This window comes from Zalophus californianus, chromosome 15 (assembly GCF_009762305.2).
Source record: "Zalophus californianus isolate mZalCal1 chromosome 15, mZalCal1.pri.v2, whole genome shotgun sequence".
Classification (NCBI taxonomy): Eukaryota; Metazoa; Chordata; class Mammalia; order Carnivora; family Otariidae; genus Zalophus; species Zalophus californianus.
The window spans coordinates 23,664,263-23,686,521 of NC_045609.1; the positions used below are offsets into that span (position 1 = coordinate 23,664,263).

General features: G+C 44.0%; 1 protein-coding gene across 3 annotated transcripts in view; it reads left to right on the plus strand.

Annotated features, from left to right (window-relative positions):
* ARID5B (AT-rich interaction domain 5B) overlaps positions 1 to 9,529 on the plus strand; it is a 176,588-nt gene extending 167,059 nt beyond the window's left edge. For all 3 annotated transcript variants that reach the window (XM_027588076.2, XM_027588082.2, XM_027588087.2), the window contains one exon: positions 3,366 to 9,529. In XM_027588076.2, the coding sequence (XP_027443877.1) occupies positions 3,366 to 5,537 (2,172 nt within the window). In that variant the 3' untranslated portion in view covers positions 5,538 to 9,529. The remainder of the gene's footprint in view (positions 1 to 3,365) is intronic.
* The last annotated feature ends 12,730 nt before the right edge of the window (positions 9,530 to 22,259 follow it).

Sequence of the window (22,259 nt, forward strand, 5' to 3'; positions counted from 1 at the left end):
CCATCTCAGCTTCACAGTTCCCCAGAGAGGGGATCTGTCAGTCTGCTCGGGAGCTGAAAGGCAGTGCGTGCTATTGAATGGGGTAGGTCAGGAATAGGATCTAGAAAGATGGGAACATCCTGTGGAAAACTGAGAGCAAATGCCAGCTTTGAGATAGAAGGAGCCAGAGCTTCAGCTCTGTGAAGCCAAGGGGCTCCAGTGTGAAAGATGTGGCTTCTTTGTCATTTCACAGCCAGTCTATCTGAGGAGCTGGTATGACTTTGAAACAACATTTTGTGGGTTCTAGCAAGGAGGGATGTTGAAATGAGGGGCCATGTCTCTGCAGGACTATCCTCGAAACTTCAGAGACTCCTTTGCCTCCCATAATTGACCTCCATGCAACAGCCTTGGGTTGAGACCAATTTAGAAATATCTTAAGTACATATTTATAGGAGAATTTTGAAATTGTTCCTCTGAAACCACTATTATCTCTCATGTTAACAGGTAGTTTCTGAACCTTTTAAAACCAGCCCCAGCTGCCCACAGCCCCCGACAGCTCTTTGGTAGAAGCCATTACCCGTCAGTGTTCAGCCGGTCATGGAGGCTGATCTGGGCTCTGTTTCAACATGAATAATAAAAAACCCTGCTGCCCATAAAAAAAAAAAAAAAAGAAAGAAATAACTTAGCAGCCACATTTGGAGACAGCATGTTCTAGGATCCGACCCCAGAGGGAATTTTGGTGCTGATATTAAACACCCCCTAAAAATCAGGTTTATAATGAACACATAAGAGACTCCCTAATTAAACACTGGCTTGAAACACACACACACACACACACACACACACACACACACACACAATGCACACCAACCTCCTAACTAGAAATTAACCTACCCAACTGACTCCTGTGTAAGAAGATATTATGAATGCCAAGAAAAGACTTTTTTGTTGTTTTTATTTTTGTTTCATAATTATTCTAAGCTTTAATAATTAAAAAAATGGGGGGAAAAAAAGATGATGCAGAGAGATTTCTAAACATCTGCAAGCTTGCAACATAAATGGCCAAAAGCAAGGAAATTCCAAGTTAAGGCTCACATTCCATTCTTCCTTTATCCTGTTGGCCTGGTGATTTATTATAGGGTTTTGGATCAGTGAGTTCTATTAGATACCATATGTACAGCATTGCCAAAGCACCAGAGGACAAACTGAGGCCAGAGGCCAGCTGACCTCTGAGTGGCTCCACTTTGGGGATGAAGTTTGAAATGGTTGTTTTGTGAGGTGGGGGAGGAATCCTCAGCCCATTGCCCTGAAGCCCATCAGCGTGGGAGATGCCTATTGCCAAGAGTAGGGCCCAGCTCCCTCCGGCTCACAGAAACCCTTAAAGCCTTCAGGCTCCCTGTTTCTTATAGTTCCCAATGCCTCGGTGCATTGTAAGTGTCTGGAGTGTCAAAGGGTATCATGGTCAGGTCATCTGAATGACCTGGAATCTCACACCCTCTCTAAGTCAACCGTATGGTAAGAATTGCTCCCCGCTTCCAACATAGACCCCTATGTTTGACCAGGTGTATTTCTTCTCATTGACTGTGTGTTGGGGGTTTGGATTTTATTGCTGTCATTGGTGTTTTTATTCTTTAATTTTTGATGTTTTCAATACAAAGCAGTGAACTCAATGGAGATAGGAGGGCTTATAAAGCTGTGCCAGGCAAACCCACTGTCTTCAGGTCACTAGACTGCAAGTTGCCTGGTGGGAAGGTACCATGTAACATGTCAAGGCAGACCGTTAAATGCCATCCTAGAAAAAGGGTCCTTTACTTTTTTCTGCCTAGCTTTCAGAGACCCCCTAAACCTGTTTTCCAACGACAACCACAGAACTCCATGTAACCAACGGCCTAGGTCACAGAAACTTCCATGAGACTGGGTATCCCCTGTAGCTTCACTTCAAACCACAGCCCCATCAGAAGCTAACATTTAAATGCAATTTGCCTTTTTCCCTTGCTATACTCATTTTTCTGTATTTTCATGTAATGCATAAGCTCAAGAGACCAATGATGATTGTTAATGTAGAACAAGCAATGATATTTGTACTGGAAAAGGCAGCTATTAGTATGAAAGAGAGAGAGAGAGAGAGAGAGAGAGGAAGGGAGGGAGGGAAGAAAAGAAAGACGATAAGCAAAAGCTCTTAGGTCTAACACATCCCTAAAAGACAGGGATATCTTCAAGTAGATTTAAGGAGAAACATCTCTGAAAGGGTGTGATTCCTTAAAATGTCTGTTTCTGTGCATCCCTACACCAGCATCCTCAATCTTACCCAAAGATGTTAATATGTTCAACACTTCTTAACAAAGAACAACGTTCAAGGGATGAGATGGGGGGGGAGGGGGGGCTTTGGGGGAGAAGACCAGCTCAATACGACTGTTTAGTGACTGTTCTCTAGGACATGTCAGGACAGCATGACAGTTTTGAAAGGGCCTGTCAGCCAGCTGGATCACAGATGGAAAGTTAAAATGACCTTCTAAGGTCAAACTTTGCACAGCTACATAATGCAATGAATGGGTCAAATTGTGCCCACAACTTCGGTCAATAGGGACACATAAAGAGCATCCATCTCATTGACCACAACATATTCCAGTGAGCAGAAAAGCTGTATTTGGGGCGGTGCTCACTGCCTGCATTTTGATGACTTCATTTTTAGCTTTAATAGAAATGTAGTTTGCTGCAGCCTAGGAGGACTTCGAGTCCCTCTGTCCCTCAGGTAGACAGGCTGGTGTTGCATCTGCATAATTCTCCAGTATTTTAGCATTTTCTGCATGTCATTATGGCGCTGAGTAGAAATTAACACTTACGCATTGCTAATTTTTTGCCTCGTACTGAACGCATTAGGATGGGATTTGCTCTCTCAGAGAAAGGCAAGGGGTTATAGTAAGTTTGTTGCTTGTTGTTGACATGGGGTTGGTTGGTTTTTGAAAGAGAGATGCTTAAAAAAAAAAAAAAATCTTTCTCCAAAGTGTCATAAAGCACAACATGTAATTTAAAACCCATTTGGATAATTGACTGATTTGACAAGAAAACAACCTCAGAATTAAACTATATATGAGAATCAAGGAGTGATAAGATTGTATACCATCAGTACAGAACACTTTGCTATTTTGATAGGTGTCTCACAAGGGACTTTGAGCGAATATGCGTTTCTACCCTAATGTTTCCGTAATTTAGATTTCTTTGTTTAGAGCTGTGATTGGGGGGTAATAAAGCTTTACAGAAACTCCCTGAACTGACTGACAAGCCTGTTTTCAAGGAAAAACTGCTGCGTGTAATATTTTGTTTCATAGCAAAATGTGTCAATGCATTTGGCTTCCTTCTGACTGCCTTTTGAAATATTTTATCAGGTTTCATCAGAGCCAGAGAAGGAACAAGAGACTTTAAATCAGAAGAGCATCACTGAGCCTCTCCCAGCAGCAGACGTGAAGAAAAAAATGGAAGGGTACCAGGATTTTGCAGCGAGGCCCCTGGGGTCTAGAGCAGACCCAGAAAAGGACAACGACACAGATCAAGGTGCCAACAGTGAGAAGGTGGCAGAGAAGGTGGCAGAGAAGGAGCCTGCTCCTCCGCTCCCGAGTGCCCCTGCGGCCCCTGAAAGGGGTCCGGCCCTGGTGCCGGGGGCTGGCAAACAGTCCCTCACCTCTCCCAGTGCTCTTGTGGACTCAAAACAAGACCCCCAGCCCTGCTGTTTTACCGAGAGCCCCGAAAGTGAACTCCAAGAAGCACCCTTCCCTGGCTTCTCCACCACGCAGCCCCCCCTGGCAAACCAGAGCGAGCTGGAGGATGACAAGCTGCCCGCCATGGCGGACTACATCGCCAACTGCACCGTGAAGGTGGACCAGCTGGGCAGCGACGACATCCACAATGCGCTCAAGCAGACCCCGAAGGTCCTCGTGGTTCAGTCATTTGACATGTTCAAAGACAAAGACTTGACTGGGCCCATGAATGAGAACCATGGACTTAATTACACTCCTCTGCTCTACTCGAGGGGCAACCCCGGCATCATGTCCCCACTGGCCAAGAAGAAACTTCTGTCCCAAGTGAGTGGGGCCAGCCTCTCCAGCAGCTACCCCTATGGCTCCCCACCCCCTTTGATCAGCAAAAAGAAACTGATGGCCAGGGATGACCTGTGTTCGGGTCTGTCCCAGGCCCACCACGGCCAGGGTACTGACCACATGGCGGTCAGCCGGCCCTCGGTGATTCAGCACGTCCAGAGTTTCAGAAGCAAGCCGGCGGAGGAGAGGAAGAGCATCAGTGACATTTTTAAGCATGACAAGCTGGGTCGATCGGACCCCCACCGCTGCAGTTTCTCCAAGCACCACCTTAGCCCCCTTGCTGACTCCTATGTCCTGAAGCAAGACATCCAGGAGGGCAAGGAGAAGCTCCTAGAGAAAAGGTCGCTCCCCCACTCCCACATGCCCAGCTTCCTGGCCGACTTCTACTCGTCTCCTCACCTGCACAGCCTCTACCGACACACGGAGCACCATCTTCACAACGAGCAGACATCCAAGTACGCCTGCAGGGACATGTACAGGGAAGCGGAAAACAGTGTTTTTCCTTCCCACAAACACCAAGAGAAGCTCCACGTGAATTATCTCGCGTCGCTGCATCTGCAAGACAAGAAGGCGGCGGCGGTGGCGGAAGCCCCCACGGACGACCAGCCCACGGATCTGAGCCTTCCCAAGAACCTGCACAAACCCACGGGCAAGGTCCTGGGCCTGGCCCACGCGGCGCCGGGGCCCCAGGAGAGCAAAGGCGTCTCCCAGTTCCAGGTCATGAACAGCCAGACTCGGGACTGCCACCCCAAGGCCTGCCGAGTTTCGCCCATGACCATGTCGGCCCCGAAAAAGTACGCCGAGTCGCTCTCGCGGTCAGGGAAACCTCAGCACGGGAGACTGGAGAACTTCAGGAAGATCGAAGGCATGGTCCACCCGGTGCTGCAGCGGAAAGCCAGCCCTCAGAACATTGGGGCCGCGCGGCCCATCAAGCGCAGCCTGGAGGACCTGGACCTGGTGATCGCCGGGAAGAAGGCCCGGGCCGTGTCTCCCCTGGACGCGTCCAAGGAGGCCTGTGGGAAGGAGAAGGCGGCCTCCGAGCCAGAGAGCGACGGCAGCAAGGCGGCGCCCGGCGGCCATTCAGGGGGCGCGCCGGAAGGCCACAAGCTTCCGCTCTCCTCCCCCATCTTCCCAGGTCTGTATTCCGGGAGCCTGTGCGGCTCGGGCCTCAACTCTAGGCTCCCGGCCGGCTATTCGCACTCGCTGCAGTACTTGAAAAACCAGACCGTGCTTTCTCCACTCATGCAGCCCCTGGCTTTCCACTCGCTTGTGATGCAGCGGGGGATTTTTACATCGCCGACAAATTCTCAGCAGCTTTACAGACACTTGGCCGCGGCCACCCCCGTAGGAAGTTCGTATGGGGACCTTTTGCACAACAGCATTTACCCTTTAGCTGCTATAAATCCTCAAGCTGCCTTCCCATCTTCTCAGCTGTCGTCCGTACACCCCAGTACAAAACTGTAAGCCCAGCTCTGCCCGGCGTCCGGCGCGGCGTGCCTAACGGAGCTTCCCTCCCAGCCCTGGGGGTGACGGCTTGGAGAATTAGAAGGCAGTATTTCTTCTAATCCTGGGGAGGTGAGATCAGCCCCAGCCAAAGGGGCCGCGAAGGGGAGGTGAACATACCTGATTCTTCTGGGACGACTCCAGCCTTGGCTGGTCAGTCTTGAGCTCCTTCCAACACAGATGCCCTTGCACCGAGATGGGTCACTTGGCACGAGGGTCTCGTGAAGGGATGTATGCGTGTCCGGGGAGAATTTAGAAGACCCCGTCTTGAGTTGTGACGGTCAGGAACAATCTGGGCAAAAAAAAGGGGGGAGGGGCAGGCATTTCACAGGAAGGGGCAAGGAAGACTGGCAAGCGTTTGCCAAGGGATGCCCCTCTTTTCCTAAAACTCTCCAAGGTTCAATCAATGCAATGTATAGTGGAACTTCAATAGATCTTTCATTTTGACACTATTAAACAATCCAGAGAAGTAAACACTGTTAAAATGACTGTATATATTTGCTTCTTAAAACTACCCGTATCACTGTTTGCTCACCTAATTTATATACAGGTAGTTCCATTTTCTCCCAGTTCCTTCTTGTCCTTTTTTTCTTTTTTTTTTTTTTTTAATTAAACTGTATCGCTTTTGTTTGCAGGTCTTTTGTTTTTGTTTTGTTTTGTTTTCAAGGCTGACTGACTGTCCTAGTTGTTGATGTGTGTCTGTAATTTTTCCACATCTTATCATTTTGAGCAGCTTTGGGTGGTAAAGTTATTGTTTACAAATTGAAGCAACTGATTCTAGTGGAACAAATGAAAAAGAAACAGTTGAGCACACAATAGTGCAAAGAATGTTCCTTTGCAGATCCGCAACTTAAGGATTTTGTTCCTCATAAATGGCATAGTTGAAAGAGCTTATACACTGCTTACCCGGCCAAATGCTTTGCTTTGAAGTATTGGGTTATGTGAAAATATCGAGCATTGTACTTACCTTATCTAGGCTGTGAAACTGTCCTACATACCAGAGGAATCATAAAAACAAAAACCTCACTGGCAGCAAGCTGCTGAATAACAAGAGTCTAGAGGACATATTTGTGGGCTGCACAGATATTTTAGGAATTTCAGAAATTAGAACAGAAGCCAAAATGATTTACATTGGTGTTGGCACTGATCCCTTTAAACAGTGTGGGAAAGGGGGTTGGGAAGAAGATGGAGCTCGACTATCCGGAAGAGAAGGAGCGGCTGGAGGCCCGGGCACCAGATACCTTCCCTGGGCCGTGGTCTTTTGAGTAATAGGTAGTCACGTTGCCTTCATCGAGTTGGTCTCTTGTTGTTCCCAAGAAGAACCTCCCAGGCCACGTCTTTGGGGAGAATTGGCATGCTGGATTACCCGTTTCAAATGAAAGTCATCTTCTTTGGGTTTATGGGGCATTAGATTTGGGTGGATGCATGCCCACTTGGTGGCATGCGTCATGTCTTTAACCACCTGGCAATACGTTGGTCCACTTTATGATTTCTTTTGCCATTGGAAGAAACGGTCAAGTTGTTCACGGAGTCAAAAGATGTGCAGAGTGTGTATTGTCATTCTTGCCGCATTATTCCATTTGCTGCTGAGCTGTAACATCAAGGTGGATGCATTTTCTAAGCGTGTTGAAAGTCCATCGATACAGAGTGGATTTTCTTTCCAAGTCCCATCCCTGCTGATACGACTGCTTTGATGAACTCCCCAGCCAACCCTCCCCTCCCCCAACACTCCCAGTAGACATTAGAACCGTAGTTAACCAGTCTTTTACCTCTGAGATATTTAATTCTATGAAAATTGATGACAATTTTCAACTTCTAAGTAGGTAACTCGACTGCAAAATAATCACAACTGATAAACAATGACACTGCGGCTCTTACACAAAGCCATGCATGCCGTGCATTTGTATTGAAATGTCTCCATGATATGAAGCCAAATATTCAATGTAACATACTTAATATCCAAAGGTGGAAACAAAAGAATGTAGAGATCTAGTGTTAAGAGTTCATTTGCTTCAATTAATTATTTACCTTCCTGTGGAATTTCACATATATATATATATATATATTTACATATATATATATATTTAATAGAACCATAGATAGACTAGTAGAATATAGATTATAAATGTGTGAGTGCAGATTATCCTGCTATTGCACAAGATAGAGGGGGAAAGAGATCTCAATTCTAGCTGGCCGAATGGCTAGCCAGGACACCTAGAAGAAAGTTGCACTAGATTGAATGGTCGCAGAATCAGACGACATGGAAGAACACGGAATCTCCAGTGTTTCTGCAGCGGACATGGGCTAGATCGTGCATGGTTTCTAGGAGTTTGTTTCTCCAAGAAATGGGGGCCCGCTTGTCCCTGGTGGAGCTCACCTACCCATTTGAAATATGGGCATTTGTTTTCCCCGCTACAGTGATTTCAGTCTGGTTTCATCATGTTGGAATTTGATCACACCATTTTTCAAACAATGTTAACATAGTCCAGCTTTTGTTTTTCTCATCTCTTCCGAGAGGAGAGTCACTGTTTCTGTCTGAGGAAGCTCATACCCTCGGCAAAACATCAGGACAAATAAAGAGAAATGGGGGTATACATTCCCAACAGAAGCAGTGTGTTATTTGTTTTAAAACTCCGAACAGAGATCTTGGAAATCTTTCAAAAAGACCATTGAATTCTTCATTGGCTGAGAACTACATTTTTAAAAGTCTTAAATAGGGCTTTGTTTGCATTGTTTGAGTTCAAGGGGCCTTATTATTGAATGGAATTGCACAAGCCTTTCTTTGTGCAATCAAACCATTGTTATTGGTAGTTTAGTAAAGGAAACTGTGGAATCTAATTGGCAATGGAGTCATAAATCTATTTACTGAGCGTGGCTTCCAAGAAATGTTGCAATTCAAAATAGCACTAAGTCCGTGATTTACTGGAGATTTGGAGATTCTAAATAATATTGGGAAAAAAAAAAAAAAAAACCTTTCCATGCAACTTCTGGTTTAACTTTTGGCAACTCAAAAAAACCCCAAAAAACAACAAAAAGAAACAAAACAAAAAAACCACCCCAGCCCAACTGAGTTTCAGAATTAAGTATTCTTCTAGTAAGTGATTGGAACTTGTAATATTTGCCACAGGACTGACTTATTTATTTACTAGCTAGAAGCTCTTAAGTTCACTTGTTTATCAGGGCATATACAGAAGGGTTTGTTAAAACTCAATGTTGTCTTTACAACTTTCTGACCTGGTGCATGAATTCTCAAGTACTGTATTTCAGTGTGTTGGTGTGTCTGATGGAAATTTTGAGGTGATCCCACAAAAATATTTTATGTAGTGTGCCTTCAAAGAGAACCATTTCTTTCTCGTCACTTGTTGTCCCACAAAGTCACATTTGGTGGTGGTCAGCCAAGCCCCATCTGGTCCAGTTTCACTCTTGTCCCAGTTTTAAAGAGAAATGGGAACAAGTTTGCCCTGGTGAGACCCACACCATTGCAACGATTATCTTGAGCACTTAAATTCCAGTGTTGGCTGTTGATGTATTTGATATTCTGCTTGTCTCCCCATGGTTGAAATATGTCTGAAAAATAGCAGCATAATCTCTTGGCTGTTTATACTTTTTTAAACTTTCCTGTGTTGTAAATATTGTATACTTTTGGTGATTCCAGCTATGTAACCTCTATGCTCTGTAAGGTGATTATTTGTATATAGCAACATGGCCCAGTGATATTACATAGTTTCCCAATGGAGAGGTTATTGAGTAACCTTTGCATTAGTTTAAACACTACCAGAAGAATGCTGAGCCAAACTATAAACACTCAATTTTGTATGTTTTCCAAATTGTACTTATTACTGCTTTTGATACTGTATTACGTGCCAATAGTTTCCCAATCACATAGCAGGCAAGAGATATTTTGTACTTTTTGATCCACTGTAATATTTAATAAAAAATGTTACTATCTGTTTCCTTTTGGGTGTGAACAATCTGTTACCTCTTCCTGAGGAGTCCCAGAGCCTCACAAGGGTTTGCTCCATCCCATTGTCTCCAAATTGGATCACAGCAGCAATGATGAAGATGGTGGTGGTAGTGATGGTGAGGATGGTGCCTTTAGTTTGTTGAGAGCCCTCTGGGTGCCCGGCTGGCATCCAGTATCTAGGCTTCACAATCCTGCGTGAGTACAGGTATGCCCATTTTACTGATGAGAACACTGCAGCTTAGACAGGTACATCAACTCACGCCAGATCACCTAACAAACCGCAGAGTCGGGAATTGAACCCAGAGCTCTTAAGTCTATGACTTCCTTTGTATGCCACGGTCCTCTCCTGGCAGTTAACAAGTCACTCTCTGTTCACTTGGTCCCCAAAGATTTACTCATGCCTCAATTGCCAGGCATAATGTTAGGAACTGGGAATACAATGGTGAGGAAAACATAAATATTGTCTCTGGAGCTTATATACTCTTATGAGAGAGAGCTAATCAAGTAGTCACCCATATAAATCAAAACCTCACCCTGACCTAGTTCCGGGGGAGAGGAGGGCGGTAACTAAAGTGATACATGAAGAGGAAGTGGCGACTAAACTGACATGTGAAGGATGGTTAGGAGTTGATCAGGTGAGAGGGAATTGGGAAAAGAGGAGTCCAAACAGAGGGCACCACATGTGCAAAGGCCCTGTGGCAGAAACAAGTTTGGCTTATCATAGGAATCCAAAAGAGAGAGAGAAAGAAAGACCGACCTGTGTGACAGAAGCATGATTTACAAGGTCCAGGGAATGAGGTTGAAGTGAGGTGAGAGAGTATAATGGGCCAGCTGAGTAGGGCTAACAGACAAGGCTGAGCATTTTGGTCTTTTCCCTTAGAAAAGGTTGAAGCAGGGAGGTAACTTGTTCGGATTTCTTTCAGTGTCACTTTCTGGCTGCTGTGGAAAGGCAGACTGAGAGCAGTCTAATACCAAGATGGTGGTCGTTTCGTCTGGGGTGGTGGAGTGGTAGAGTGGATGCTGTTCAGAGGTACTTAGAAGAGTGAAGAGACTTAGCAGTGGATTCAATGGGACAATTGATGGCTATTCAGGAAGGGCTGAGAAGCTGGGAGAGCAGCATGTTCCAACACCTGATGAGGATGGACAGGGTTCTGACCGTCCGTCCCCTCCTTAATCCTCTGCCTCCAGGCTTTCCCCTGGTTTTGCTCAGCTTACTATTAGTTGAAATGAGGTAATCATGAAGTAGTACCCTGGGTGCTCCCTTCTTCATGGGTCCCAGAGATTGGCACAGGGTAGAGGTTGGACAGACTTTGGTGGGGGTCTTGTTTTACAACCCACACCATCTGGTCAGGCTGGACTTGGAATAGACAGGAGAGAGTAAGCTGCTAGCAAGTATGTCACCACAACTCTCAGTGGGAAAACAGACGGATATTCTGATAAAAGACACTAGATGCTTTTTCTTCTCAGGAAAAGGACTTCAGGAATTGCAGCAACATATCCTGGGCTTCACCCTCTTCTTGCTGGTTATCATCCCTTTGTAAATCCAAACACTCCAGACCAGGGTAGGACCCCTTGCCCCGTGGTCTCCTCGCCTTCGCTCTGATTCACGTGGATTTCACCGATCACGTGAATTGCTATGAGAACATCAAAAAAATTGTTCTTCCGTCTGTGACACATTCAGCATTTATAGATCTGATAGCTGAATCATACACAATAGGAAACATCATGATAAGTTATCTATTTTTACCAGGCCGGGCTGGCAAATACCATTGGGAAGGAGGGTGCTTTTGCTAAAGATGTCACTCATAGTGCAAAAGCAATGAAAATGCCCAGTGATTTATTCTAGGAAAGTGGCCAAAGTTGACAAATGTTTTAGGGCTGATAGTGACCAGGAAGTGGGTGATCATTTACATCAACAAGTATATAAGCGGCAGGAGGTGGGTAGTGGGGTGAGAGGTGACCTCTGGCCAGGACTAATGTGAAAGAAAGCTTAGCCTTCAAGGTTGGCCTAAGGACTAGAGTAAATCACATTAATTTGGGCCTTGCTAATTCAGAATTTCTGAATCTTGGAATCTCCAGGCTAAGTCCTAGGATCGAAAAGCATTCCAAAGTATTTGTTTAACCTGCTTAAAAGAACAAACTATTTTTAATCATGCTAGCCATAACCCTAGGCATTCAGCCAACCGAGTAAGGACAAGGTGATCTGTTCCCTGAGGCATCCATACAACAACTACTACTATTTTAATTATTGTTGAAACTCTCTCCAGAACAGAGCTGTCCAGTGGAACTTCCTAGATGGTGGAAATGTTTTCCAATGGGGTAGCTGGTCAGTGTGGCTACTGAGCCCTTGAAATGTGCCTTATGGGATGGAGGAACTGACTCTTTAATTCTATTTCATTTTTATTTATTTAAATTTAAATAGCCACCTGCGGCTAGTGGTTCCTACACTGAACAGTACAGCTCCAGAAGGTCCAACTGGCCAGTGTACAAGTACAGATAATAGTCCCTGTTACAGTCAGGTCAGTGTCTGCTGGCAAACTTTAACATAAACACTGAAGCAGGGGCGCCTGGGAGGGCTCAGTCGTGAAGTATCTGCCTTCGGCTCGGGTCATGATCCCAGGGTCCTGGGATCGAGCCCCGCATCGGGCTTCCTGCTCCGCCGGAAGCCTGCTTCTCCCTCTCCTCCCCACTTGGGCTCTCTCTCGCTATCTCGGTCATTACCTCTGTCTCTCTCTCTCTCAAATAAATAAATAAATAATCTTAAAAAAATCACTAAAGCAGACAACATTAAGTCTCTTCTTGGCAAAATTCCATTCATCACTTGGGGGTGGCTATAGATTTAACACTATTTTTCACTCAGGATTAACACATCATAGGTTTTTAAATACTCAACTAAATCAGCAAATAAATCATTAAGAACACATCAGGAAAGAAGTCTCCAATTATGCCGTTTTGTCATCAAGTCCTGCTTTTTCTCTTCGGTCGGATCTGCAGCCTTACACAAGGCTGGAACGCGACTTCCAGAAAGTCTCTGCCATGTTGGTGCGGCCACACTGCTTCCCTCCATGGGAACTGGATCTTTAACTCTGGAGCTGAGGAGAGTATTCAGCAGCATGAGAGAGGAGATCAAGTGGGGAGAGGCAGCCCCAAGGACCAAGTGTGGAGGACTCCATGACAAAATATGTTCAGTGTCCCAGGCCTTGTACTTCAAACCTGGGTGTGTCACTTTATTTCTCCTTTCCACACAGTGACAACAACTAACCACACAGAGTGACAACTCCGTTATGTGACGGACACTGCTTTGCGTGTTTTGTTCTGTTCATCTGTTTGTCTTTCGATATTGGTTCATTTGATCCTCAAGCATCCCATGATGTACATACTATATTTATTCCTACTTTCTAGTTGAGGAAAACAAGGCCATAACTGAGCATTTGATGACCAGTCGAAATGTGCAGTGCCTGCCCTGATTTACCAGAAGACTCTTTCCGAGTCTTTCTTATTGTGTCCATCTCTTCTTTTTTTTCCCACCACCCTAACTCAGAAATTCAAGTGGTCAGCCAAAAATGTCACATAACACCCTAAAGTTTTTGTCAATTAATGAGGCAAAAAAGAAAGAAGGCACCAAGAAATGGTATTAGGAAAGAGAAAGAAGTAGACTTTTTAAATTATTAGAGAATAGCATTAACTTTAAGCCTCTACGTTGGAAAAGTTAGATGAAAGGAGCTATTTTCTACAAAAATAGACATTAACAAAAATTTCCCAAGAGGGAAAAAAAAAAACAAAACCCTCCAATGACAACGAAAAATTTCATCGGGAGTCAAATAGTTCTCCACAAAAAAGCACCAAGCCCAGATGGTTTTAAGAACTTCGTCAGAGACTTGAAAAGAAGAAAACTACTCAATACTTTGTATGGGTTTATTTTGACCTCATTACCCAAACCCAAAAAGGACAGTGAAAGGAGAAAAAAAAAAAAAGATCAGTCTTACTTGTAAACCAGATGCAACAATCCTAAGTAAAATTTCAGAAAATTATAGAAGTTTGTGTTTATATATGTATATTCAGACACACATAAATATGTATTCTACATATATGTACATGCATAATACACTATAATGTCATGAATATTTGAAATGTATTAAAAACAGTATTTTACCATTACCAAGAAGAGCTTATCCTAGAGATATAAAGTTGGTGAAATATTAATAATTCTATTAATGTAATAACATGCAAAAGCTAACTGGAAGAAAGTTAAGGTGGGCACATACCTCAAACAATACACAATAATACACAGATGAATTTCAAAGAAGAAAACATGAGAGAACCATTTTATAATCCAGGAGTGGGGAAAGCCATTCTATGATTCAAAATTCAGAACTATAAAAGATGATTCTTTATCTATGTAAAAATTAAATTTCTACTTGCAAAAAATAAGCAAGTTCAAAATGCAAATTTTACGTTGGTAATAAATATTGCAATTCATAAAAATCAGGAAGGAAATGGGCAAATGACAGTAAAACGTACAGGTCTTAAGTGTACAGTTCAGTGAACTTTGATAAATGTGTGCAGCCACGTGAGCATGACCAAGAACAAAATATAGTACGCCTATTTTGGCAGAACGTTTTTTCATGACACTTTCCAGTCAATTGACCTACTCTGACCCTGTAGGCAATCACTGTCATGATTTCTATCATCAGATTTGTATTACTTGTTTTCAGCACTCTTAAAAATTGAGGAAACAAAGATATTTACCATCACGTCACGGCTTTTATTTAACGTAGTACTGTAGGTCCTTTGCACCATGGTATGACAGGGAAAGGAAATAACTGGTATAAACTTTAGAAAGGAAGAAATAAAATTGGAAAATTTCATAACAATATGATTGCTTATCCAGAAGACCCAAGACTATTTACAGATAAATTATTATAATGAACGAGGGAGCTCAGCACATTTGCCAGCTATAAGATTAAAATACCCAAGTTCATAATATTTTGATCTACCAGCAACAATGGAAATGATACTTTTTTTAAGATTTTATTTATTTATTTGACAGAGAGAGACACAGCGAGAGAGGGAACACAGCAGGGGGAGTGGGAGAGGGAGAAGCAGGCTTCCCGCTGAGCAGGGAGCCCGATGCGGGGCTCGATCCCAGGACCCCGGGATCATGACCTGAGCCGAAGGCAGACACTTAATGACTGAGCCACCCAGGCGCCCCAGTGGAAATGATACTTAAAAAAAATTTCCTTTCAGAGTAGCAATAAAACCAAAAGTTACCTAAGAATAAATCTAACAAAATAACTTGGAAAGCAATTTGGCGAAATGTAGTCAAGTTGTAGATGTGTTTACTATAAACTCAGCAAGAACACTGCTGGATGGATCTGGAGAACCCTCACTCTTGTACTAAAAGGAGTACGTAGGGGGATGCTGGTTGCAACACAGGTTCCCACCACACACAGAGGGCCCCAGAGACACAAAACCACATAAAAATCCATTAATGAAGAATGGATAAGGAAGTATATGGATTAATATACAGTAGTTACAGTGAATATTTTGAATATCTATGTAGCAATGTAAAGAAGTAGTCAAAAACTTGATGTTGGGTGAAAAAAATTGCAAAAAATGTTCACATGGTATGATAAGAATTAAAAACATAAACCAGTAGGGTAATACTGTTTATGAATATATTTAATGAATATAAAGACATAAACAGCCAGGCATCAACATCACATTATTTGTAAGAGGGAGGAAGGAGAATCTGTTAGGGAAGGAGGACGCCTCTGGCGGCCGATAAAATTCACTTCTTTTTGAAATCTGGAGTGAAATGGCAAAGGTTCATATTTACTGAATTCGAGTGGAAACAAAGTAGTGATGTATTATGACATATTTTGTATATTTGGAATTATTCCTACTTTACAAAATAAATTAATTGACACATAACGTTGCATGTGATTTGCGGCCTTGGAGCCTCTGTTAACGCATCTGTAAATGGCGGGTAATTAACCCAGCACCTGGCCTCCTGTCAGGGTTGCTGTCACCATACGAGACCCCTCCACGAGCCCTGAAGTCCCGAGCGGCTGCCATCATTATGGCGGCCTGCCCGCTCCAAGGGGCACTGTTCATGTGGAGGGCACCAAGTCCCTCCCGGGCGTCAGCCCCTTGCTGAGAGCCTCAGACGCTTTTAGCCCACGTGCCCTCATAACAACCTGGAGAGACAAGTAGATGCGGGCATAGAAAGGCTAAGTGCATGACCCAAGGCTCCTGGGGAGCAGAGTGGAAGACACAAGGTTTGATCCAGGCCCATCTCATTCCAGCGCCTCAGCTCGTGATCCCTGGGTGGCTACTTCTCAGCCCAGGCCTGTCTGCGTTCACCCAGAGTTACCTCCCAACACGTGCCTGTGTGATCAAGACTCCTACCTACTTCTTCTCTTCCTACCCACCCCCCCTACCTTCAGGGCAAAGTGGAATTTTTTCCTGGTTGCCTAATAGAGAGAAGGAGGAGGGCCTGGCATCTCCTCATTAGGGCTCGGACCCGCCATAGACAGCTCGGCCCTTTGCCTCAGACCCAGGTGGGGCTGGCCTCCGGTTATTAGACTGGTGCCCACGGACCGAACAAGAGCACCCTTCTGCTTTTCTTTTAGAGCAAAACTTTGCAGATTGCAAGAGCATAATGGGCACGCTTTCCAGCTTAGACTTCTAATCCCTGAGTGGGTGGGATAATGCTGTGTGGAACAGCAAACAGGCCTGCCCAGAGTAGGAGGATCAGAATAGGGCAGGTGTGGGCATCCCGACTCTGTCCTGAGAAACTGAGGCTGCCTAGTAATGGGCTAGTTTCCATGAGCCAGGAGGATTCGTTTACAATTCCTCCTTCGTGTGTGTGTGTAACCCAGGTACTATGCTTAAGTGCTCCCATATATATAATCTTCTCATAACAACCCTCCAGGGGTATGTGATTACACCTTCTTTACAGACGTGGAAACTAAAACTCAGAGAAAGTTACACAACTTGTCAAAGGTCACCTAGAGCTATTATGACAAGGCTGTAATTCAAGCCCAGACCTTCTGCTCTAAGAGCACATCTTAGACCATCAGCTCTTCTATTTCATAGAGGCCCCAAGAGGGAAGATGTTTTGCTGTATAGTAGAAAAACATCCTACTGACTCCTTTAATTCTTGAGGTGCTGGGCATATTCCCTCACTTTTTACATAATGTCCGATTCCTGAAGGATGGCCCCTCCACCCATGTGTTTAAACCAAGTCATATTCAGGAAGTAAGTCCAGCTTCCGTTACTTTGGGAAGTTATTTTAGTTTAGAAGGGAACCAAGGGTCAGTGGTCTTCACCAGGTTTAACATCTTAAGTAACCAGCTTAGATCCGGGGATAGCAATGTCAGTGGATGAAAAATGGACTTTTTGCATGCTCGGATTTGGTGACGTTGAGAGACCAATGTGTGTCGATCCTTTGTTGCAGTGCAAACAAGGCACTGAGTTCTTCATACACGTTATTTCATTTTTCCACTGAAACTCCTTCTAGAGAAGGAAACTGGGGCTCAGGAAAAGTAAGTAATTGGCCCATAGTCACCCAACTGGAGTGAGCACTAATTGTGAACACAGGATGAATGGCTCACGTCGCAGTGCCCAGCCTCTGCCCTGAACTGACCCAGCAGGGATTCACCTCTCAGGACTTGCACCTTTGCCGCCAGGCTCTCGATGGAGGTAAATGTGAGGCCCACATCCAGGCACTTGGGCTCTCTCTGCCTGGCCTCTTGGTGACTGCTGTTTTTCAGCTTCTCCAGGTCTAGCACCCAAATTTTGGGAAGTACATCTTTGGGAAGTTCTTTTATTTATTTATTGTATATTCTTGCTCTGCTGCCACACACACAGTCTGTGGCATGTTTGTAACTGGCCATTTCCTCTGCGGCCCATGGTCCAGCCACACATCACTAACCTTCTTCCAGAACCCGGCCTTCTCCATCCTGCCTCACATGGATGACAGGGAGGAGCACACAGAGAGTGTGAACAATAAAGTCCCTCCACCCAGCTCACACTAAGACCCATAAAATAACTTCATTGGGAAGCTAAGCCATTACGAATCTTTTAAGTTAAAGATGGAGAGTTTAAATCTCTCACAGTTCACAAAGGCACGGAAAAACCATGGCCATCTCCTGGGTCCTAATTTATTCCATCATTAAAAAGCGACGTGATTTTTATACTGAAAATAAGGCAGATATGTTATGTAATCAAAGGCAAAATTCTTCTGAGTTTTAAGAGTAAAACCAAAGACATCAAAAATACAAATTTGCAGCAGGCTGCTTTAGGCTGCAATCCGGCAGATACTCTTTGGGTGGCTCCCATGTGCCAGGCATAGTGATGAGCTCCCAATTATAGCACTGAGTAAGGCAGCACTTGTCTGTTTCTTCTGGAGCTTGAAATATAGCAAGGAAAACAGCTATGAAAGCAGGACTTCTAAGAGTGTTGAGTACTACAAGAGATCACAGTCAAAGAGCTGTGAGAGCAAGGGAATGGTAACTTCAACGAGGATTCAGGGAAGGCTTCTTGGAGGAAGTGACTTTTTTTTTAAAAGATTTTTTATTTATTTATTTGAGAGAGAGAATGAGAGAGAGAGAGAGAGCATGAGAGGGGGGAGGGTCAGAGGGAGAGGCAGACTCCCCGCTGAGTGGGGAGCCCAATGTGGGACTCGATCCCCGGACTCCAGGATCATGACCTGAGCCGAAGGCAGTCGCTTAACCAACTGAGCCACCCAAGCGCCCGGAGGAAGTGACTTTTAAGCAGAGATCTGGGATGTGATGAATAGGGAAATAAGATACATGAAATCTCACAAAAAAGAGAACATGGGGTGTTCTAGGAACTGAAAAAGAGCAAAGAGATTGGTGGTTGCGGTGGGAAGCAAGACTTTTGGAGTAAGTACTTGAATAAGGAAGTACAAAATATCAAGGAGAAGGTGATTAGTCAATAAACAGTATTGGAGAAAGGGGCTAATTGGAAAGAAAAATAAAGCTGGGTCTCTACCTCATTTATTACACTAATATCAATTCCAGATGGATCAGATTCAAATGTAAAAAAAACTATATGAATTATTCTGGAAGAATAAATGACTGAGTTCATACACCAGGAATAAGGAAGGCCTTGCTAAGTAGGGCTCAAAACCCAGGAGCCATACAGGAAAAGACTGATATGTTTGACTCTATACAAACTGGAATTTTGGGGGTAAAATATACCATAAACCGAGAGAAAAGACAAATGACAAGCTGGGAAAATATTTAACTCATGTGACAGGAAAAGGGCTCATTTCTTTCATTTTTAAAAAGTTCATGCAAATAAAATAGAGAAATGACAAACAATGGCCACCAGCAGTCAATTACCAAAAAGTGAGGAAAAAAGTAGTCAGTCAATATGAAAATATGCTCAACATTACTCATACGTAAAGGCACGCAAATGAAATGGCAACAAGAGACTTTTCTGAACTCAGATTGTGAGAGAGTAAAGTGAGGCGGCCCATTCTGAGAAGACTGGAGAGGTGAGCTCAGGTAGACTCTGAGCCGTGGGGAGGGTGAGCCACTGGTCCATTGCTGGAAGGAAACTTGGCAAAATCTATCTGATGTTTTTTCAATTGTAAAACAAATGAGTTTTATTTTTTTAATATTTTTTTATTTTTATTTTGTTGTGTTAATCACCATACACTACATCATTAGTTTTTGATGTAGTGTTCCATGATTCATTGTTTGCGTATAACACCCAGTGCTCCACGCAGAACGTGCCCTCTTTAATACCCATCACCAAGCTAACCCATCCCCACCCCCCGCCCCTCTAGAAACCTCAGTTTGTTTTTCAGAGTCCATCGTTTCTCATGGTTCGTCTCCCCTCCAATTTCCCCCCCTTCATTCTTCCCCTCCTGCTATCTTCTTTTTTTTTTCTTAACATATAATGCATTATTGTTTCAGAGGTACAGATCTGTGATTCAACAGACTGGCAAAATTCACAGCGCTCACCATAGCACATACCCTCCCCAATGTTTATCACCCAGCCACCCCGTCCCTCCCACCCCCCACCACTCCAGCAACCCTCAGTTTGTTTCCTGAGATTAAGAATTCCTCATATCAGTGAGGTCATATGATACATGTCTTTCTCTGATTGACTTATTTCGCTCAGCATAATACCCTCCAGTTCCATCCAAGGTACTACTATAGACCGAATGTTTGTGTCTTCCCCACATTCCCATTCAGTCCTAACCCCATAATGTGATGGTATTAGGAGGTGGGGACTTTGGGGGTGATCAGGTCACGAGGGTGGAGCTCCGTGAATGGGATCAGCGCCCTTATAGAAGAGACACCAGAGTTCCCCTGGCCTCCCACTGCGTGAGGACACAAAGCAAAGACGGCCATCTATGAGCCAGGAAGGGGTTCTCACCAGGCACACAATCTGCTGGCACCTTAATTTTGGACTTCCCAGCTTCCAGAACTGTAAGAAATAAATTTCTGTGATTTATAAGCATCCCAGTCCATGGTATTGTCTTATAATAGCCTGAATGGACTAAGACAGGTATGTATCATTTAACTCGGCAACTGCTCTGCTAGGAATTTCCCTGTGTAAATATACCTACAGAAGTTGGTCAAGAAATATGTATAAGAAATATCTTCCTATATTACTTAAATACCTCTTGCGGGGAGAGGGACTCACTGAATGGCTATGGAAATAGAACAAAGTGAAAGAAAAAAATATATGTAGAGGTGTATTCATTGTGGCATTGTTTGTAATAACAAATCCCAAAGCTAAAGTATGGGGCCCCCATGCCATGGGTTCTCCCACAGCTGTGAAGAAGAACGAAATAGTTTTGTGCACAGAGACAGGGGAAAAACAGTTATAGGACCAAGGGTCCAGCATCATCCCTTTTGTGTCACAATTTTACAGGAAAAGATACATATAAACAGATGATGATAGTTAGATCGAAAGACATGCACACCGGTACAGACATAAACAAATTATCTGAAAGCAATAAAAAATAATTTATCTTTGGGCAGACACGTGGGCCTGAAGGATGAGGTTTTACCTTTTGTTTTATACTGTACTCTACTATTAGAAGGTTTTAAGTTTATAGATTACTTACATTTATTAAAATATGAACATGGATTGCCTGGGTAGTGGGATAATGGATTTTTTTTCTTCTTTGAATGTCTGTAGTTTTAAGACAAAGTTTGAGTGGTGGGGGGAAACAATAAAGAAAAAGACCCCAGGTGAAGTCTTGGCCCTCCGGGGGGGGTGGGTAGGGGCAGACCGCGCAATGGCTGGAGCTGCAGGAGGAGGTGTTTCCAGAAGAGTGGAACGTCTAACATCCCACAGACTTCCCCACTTGCCTCCATTAATGATGATCCCCTCACAGGTAACCTTCAGGGAACTTGGCTTCAGCATTAACTGAGTTAAAATAAATAGAAGGAAATCAGGCTTAAAAAGAATGTCGTTCCTATTTGTGCGAGCATTTCCTCTCTATAGATACAATTGAACTAGATGACAAAAACAGATAAGGTTCAACTTAGGCCTTCTCTACCCATCGACTTAAGATGGCTCACAACCAGTCTACCTTCTCATGGATCCTGCATGCCTCAGTGGCCCACGCATGCAGAAGGGTGCAGGGGGCACACCATCTTGCCCCTTGAAATGGACCTGGAATCTAGGGCAAATGGAATTGAGGTGGCCCAGGAGAATGCTTTCTTCCTTCCTCTCTCTCCTTCAAGGTCAAAACTATTTCTTTCTTTCTTTTTTTTTTTTTTTCCTATTTACCTTTTTTTCCTCTTTAAATTTTTTATTGTTATGTTAATCACCATACATTACATCATTAGTTTTTGAGGTAGTGTTCCATGATTCATTGTTTGTGCATAACACCCAGTGCTCCACGCAGAACGTGCCCTCTTTAATACCCATCACCAGGCTGACCCATCCCCCCCAACCCCCCTCCCCTCTAGAACCCTCAGTTTGGTTTTCAGAGTCCATCGTCTCTCATGGTTCGTCTCCCCCTCCGACTTACTCCCCTTCATTCTTCCCCTCCTGCTATCTCGTGCAAGACTGATGAATCACAGATCTGTACCTCTGAAACAAATAATGCAATATATGTTAAGAACAAAAAAAAAAGAAGGTCAAAACTATTTCAAAACCATGTACAGCAGACATAACTTGTTCTGATGCACAGTGAGAAGATGATGGGGCTCGTTTCTCAACCTTTCAACCTATTGAACCCACAAAGAAGATTTCTGCCTACCTCTGTTTACTCACAATGAGGCAAAGCACCATGGTGCTGTCACTGTGTGTCAGAGTCAGGAGGCCCCGTCCTGCCCTGCAGGCCTTCTCGGATCTCCTTCTAACCTCTCTGAGCTTCAGTTTCTTCAACTGTAAAACAAGGACGTGGGACAAGGGGGACAAGGTAGGGGAGGAATTGCTTAGAGAAGTCTTGGGTTCATTCTCTTATTTATGGTTTCTTGTGGTCCCTGGGGCATCAGAGGGTTCATTCCATCACTCATTTATTCCATAAATATCTGTTGAGCACCTCACCTGTGTAGGGCATGGGTTAACCACTGGAAATACCATGGTGAGCACAAGATCTTATAACCTGATGAAGGGGCAGACAATGAATGAGCAGACAAATGAAGAAATTAGATAACTTCAGAAAGGGATAGGAGCTGTGAACAAAATATCACTAGGAATGGACTAGAGCATCT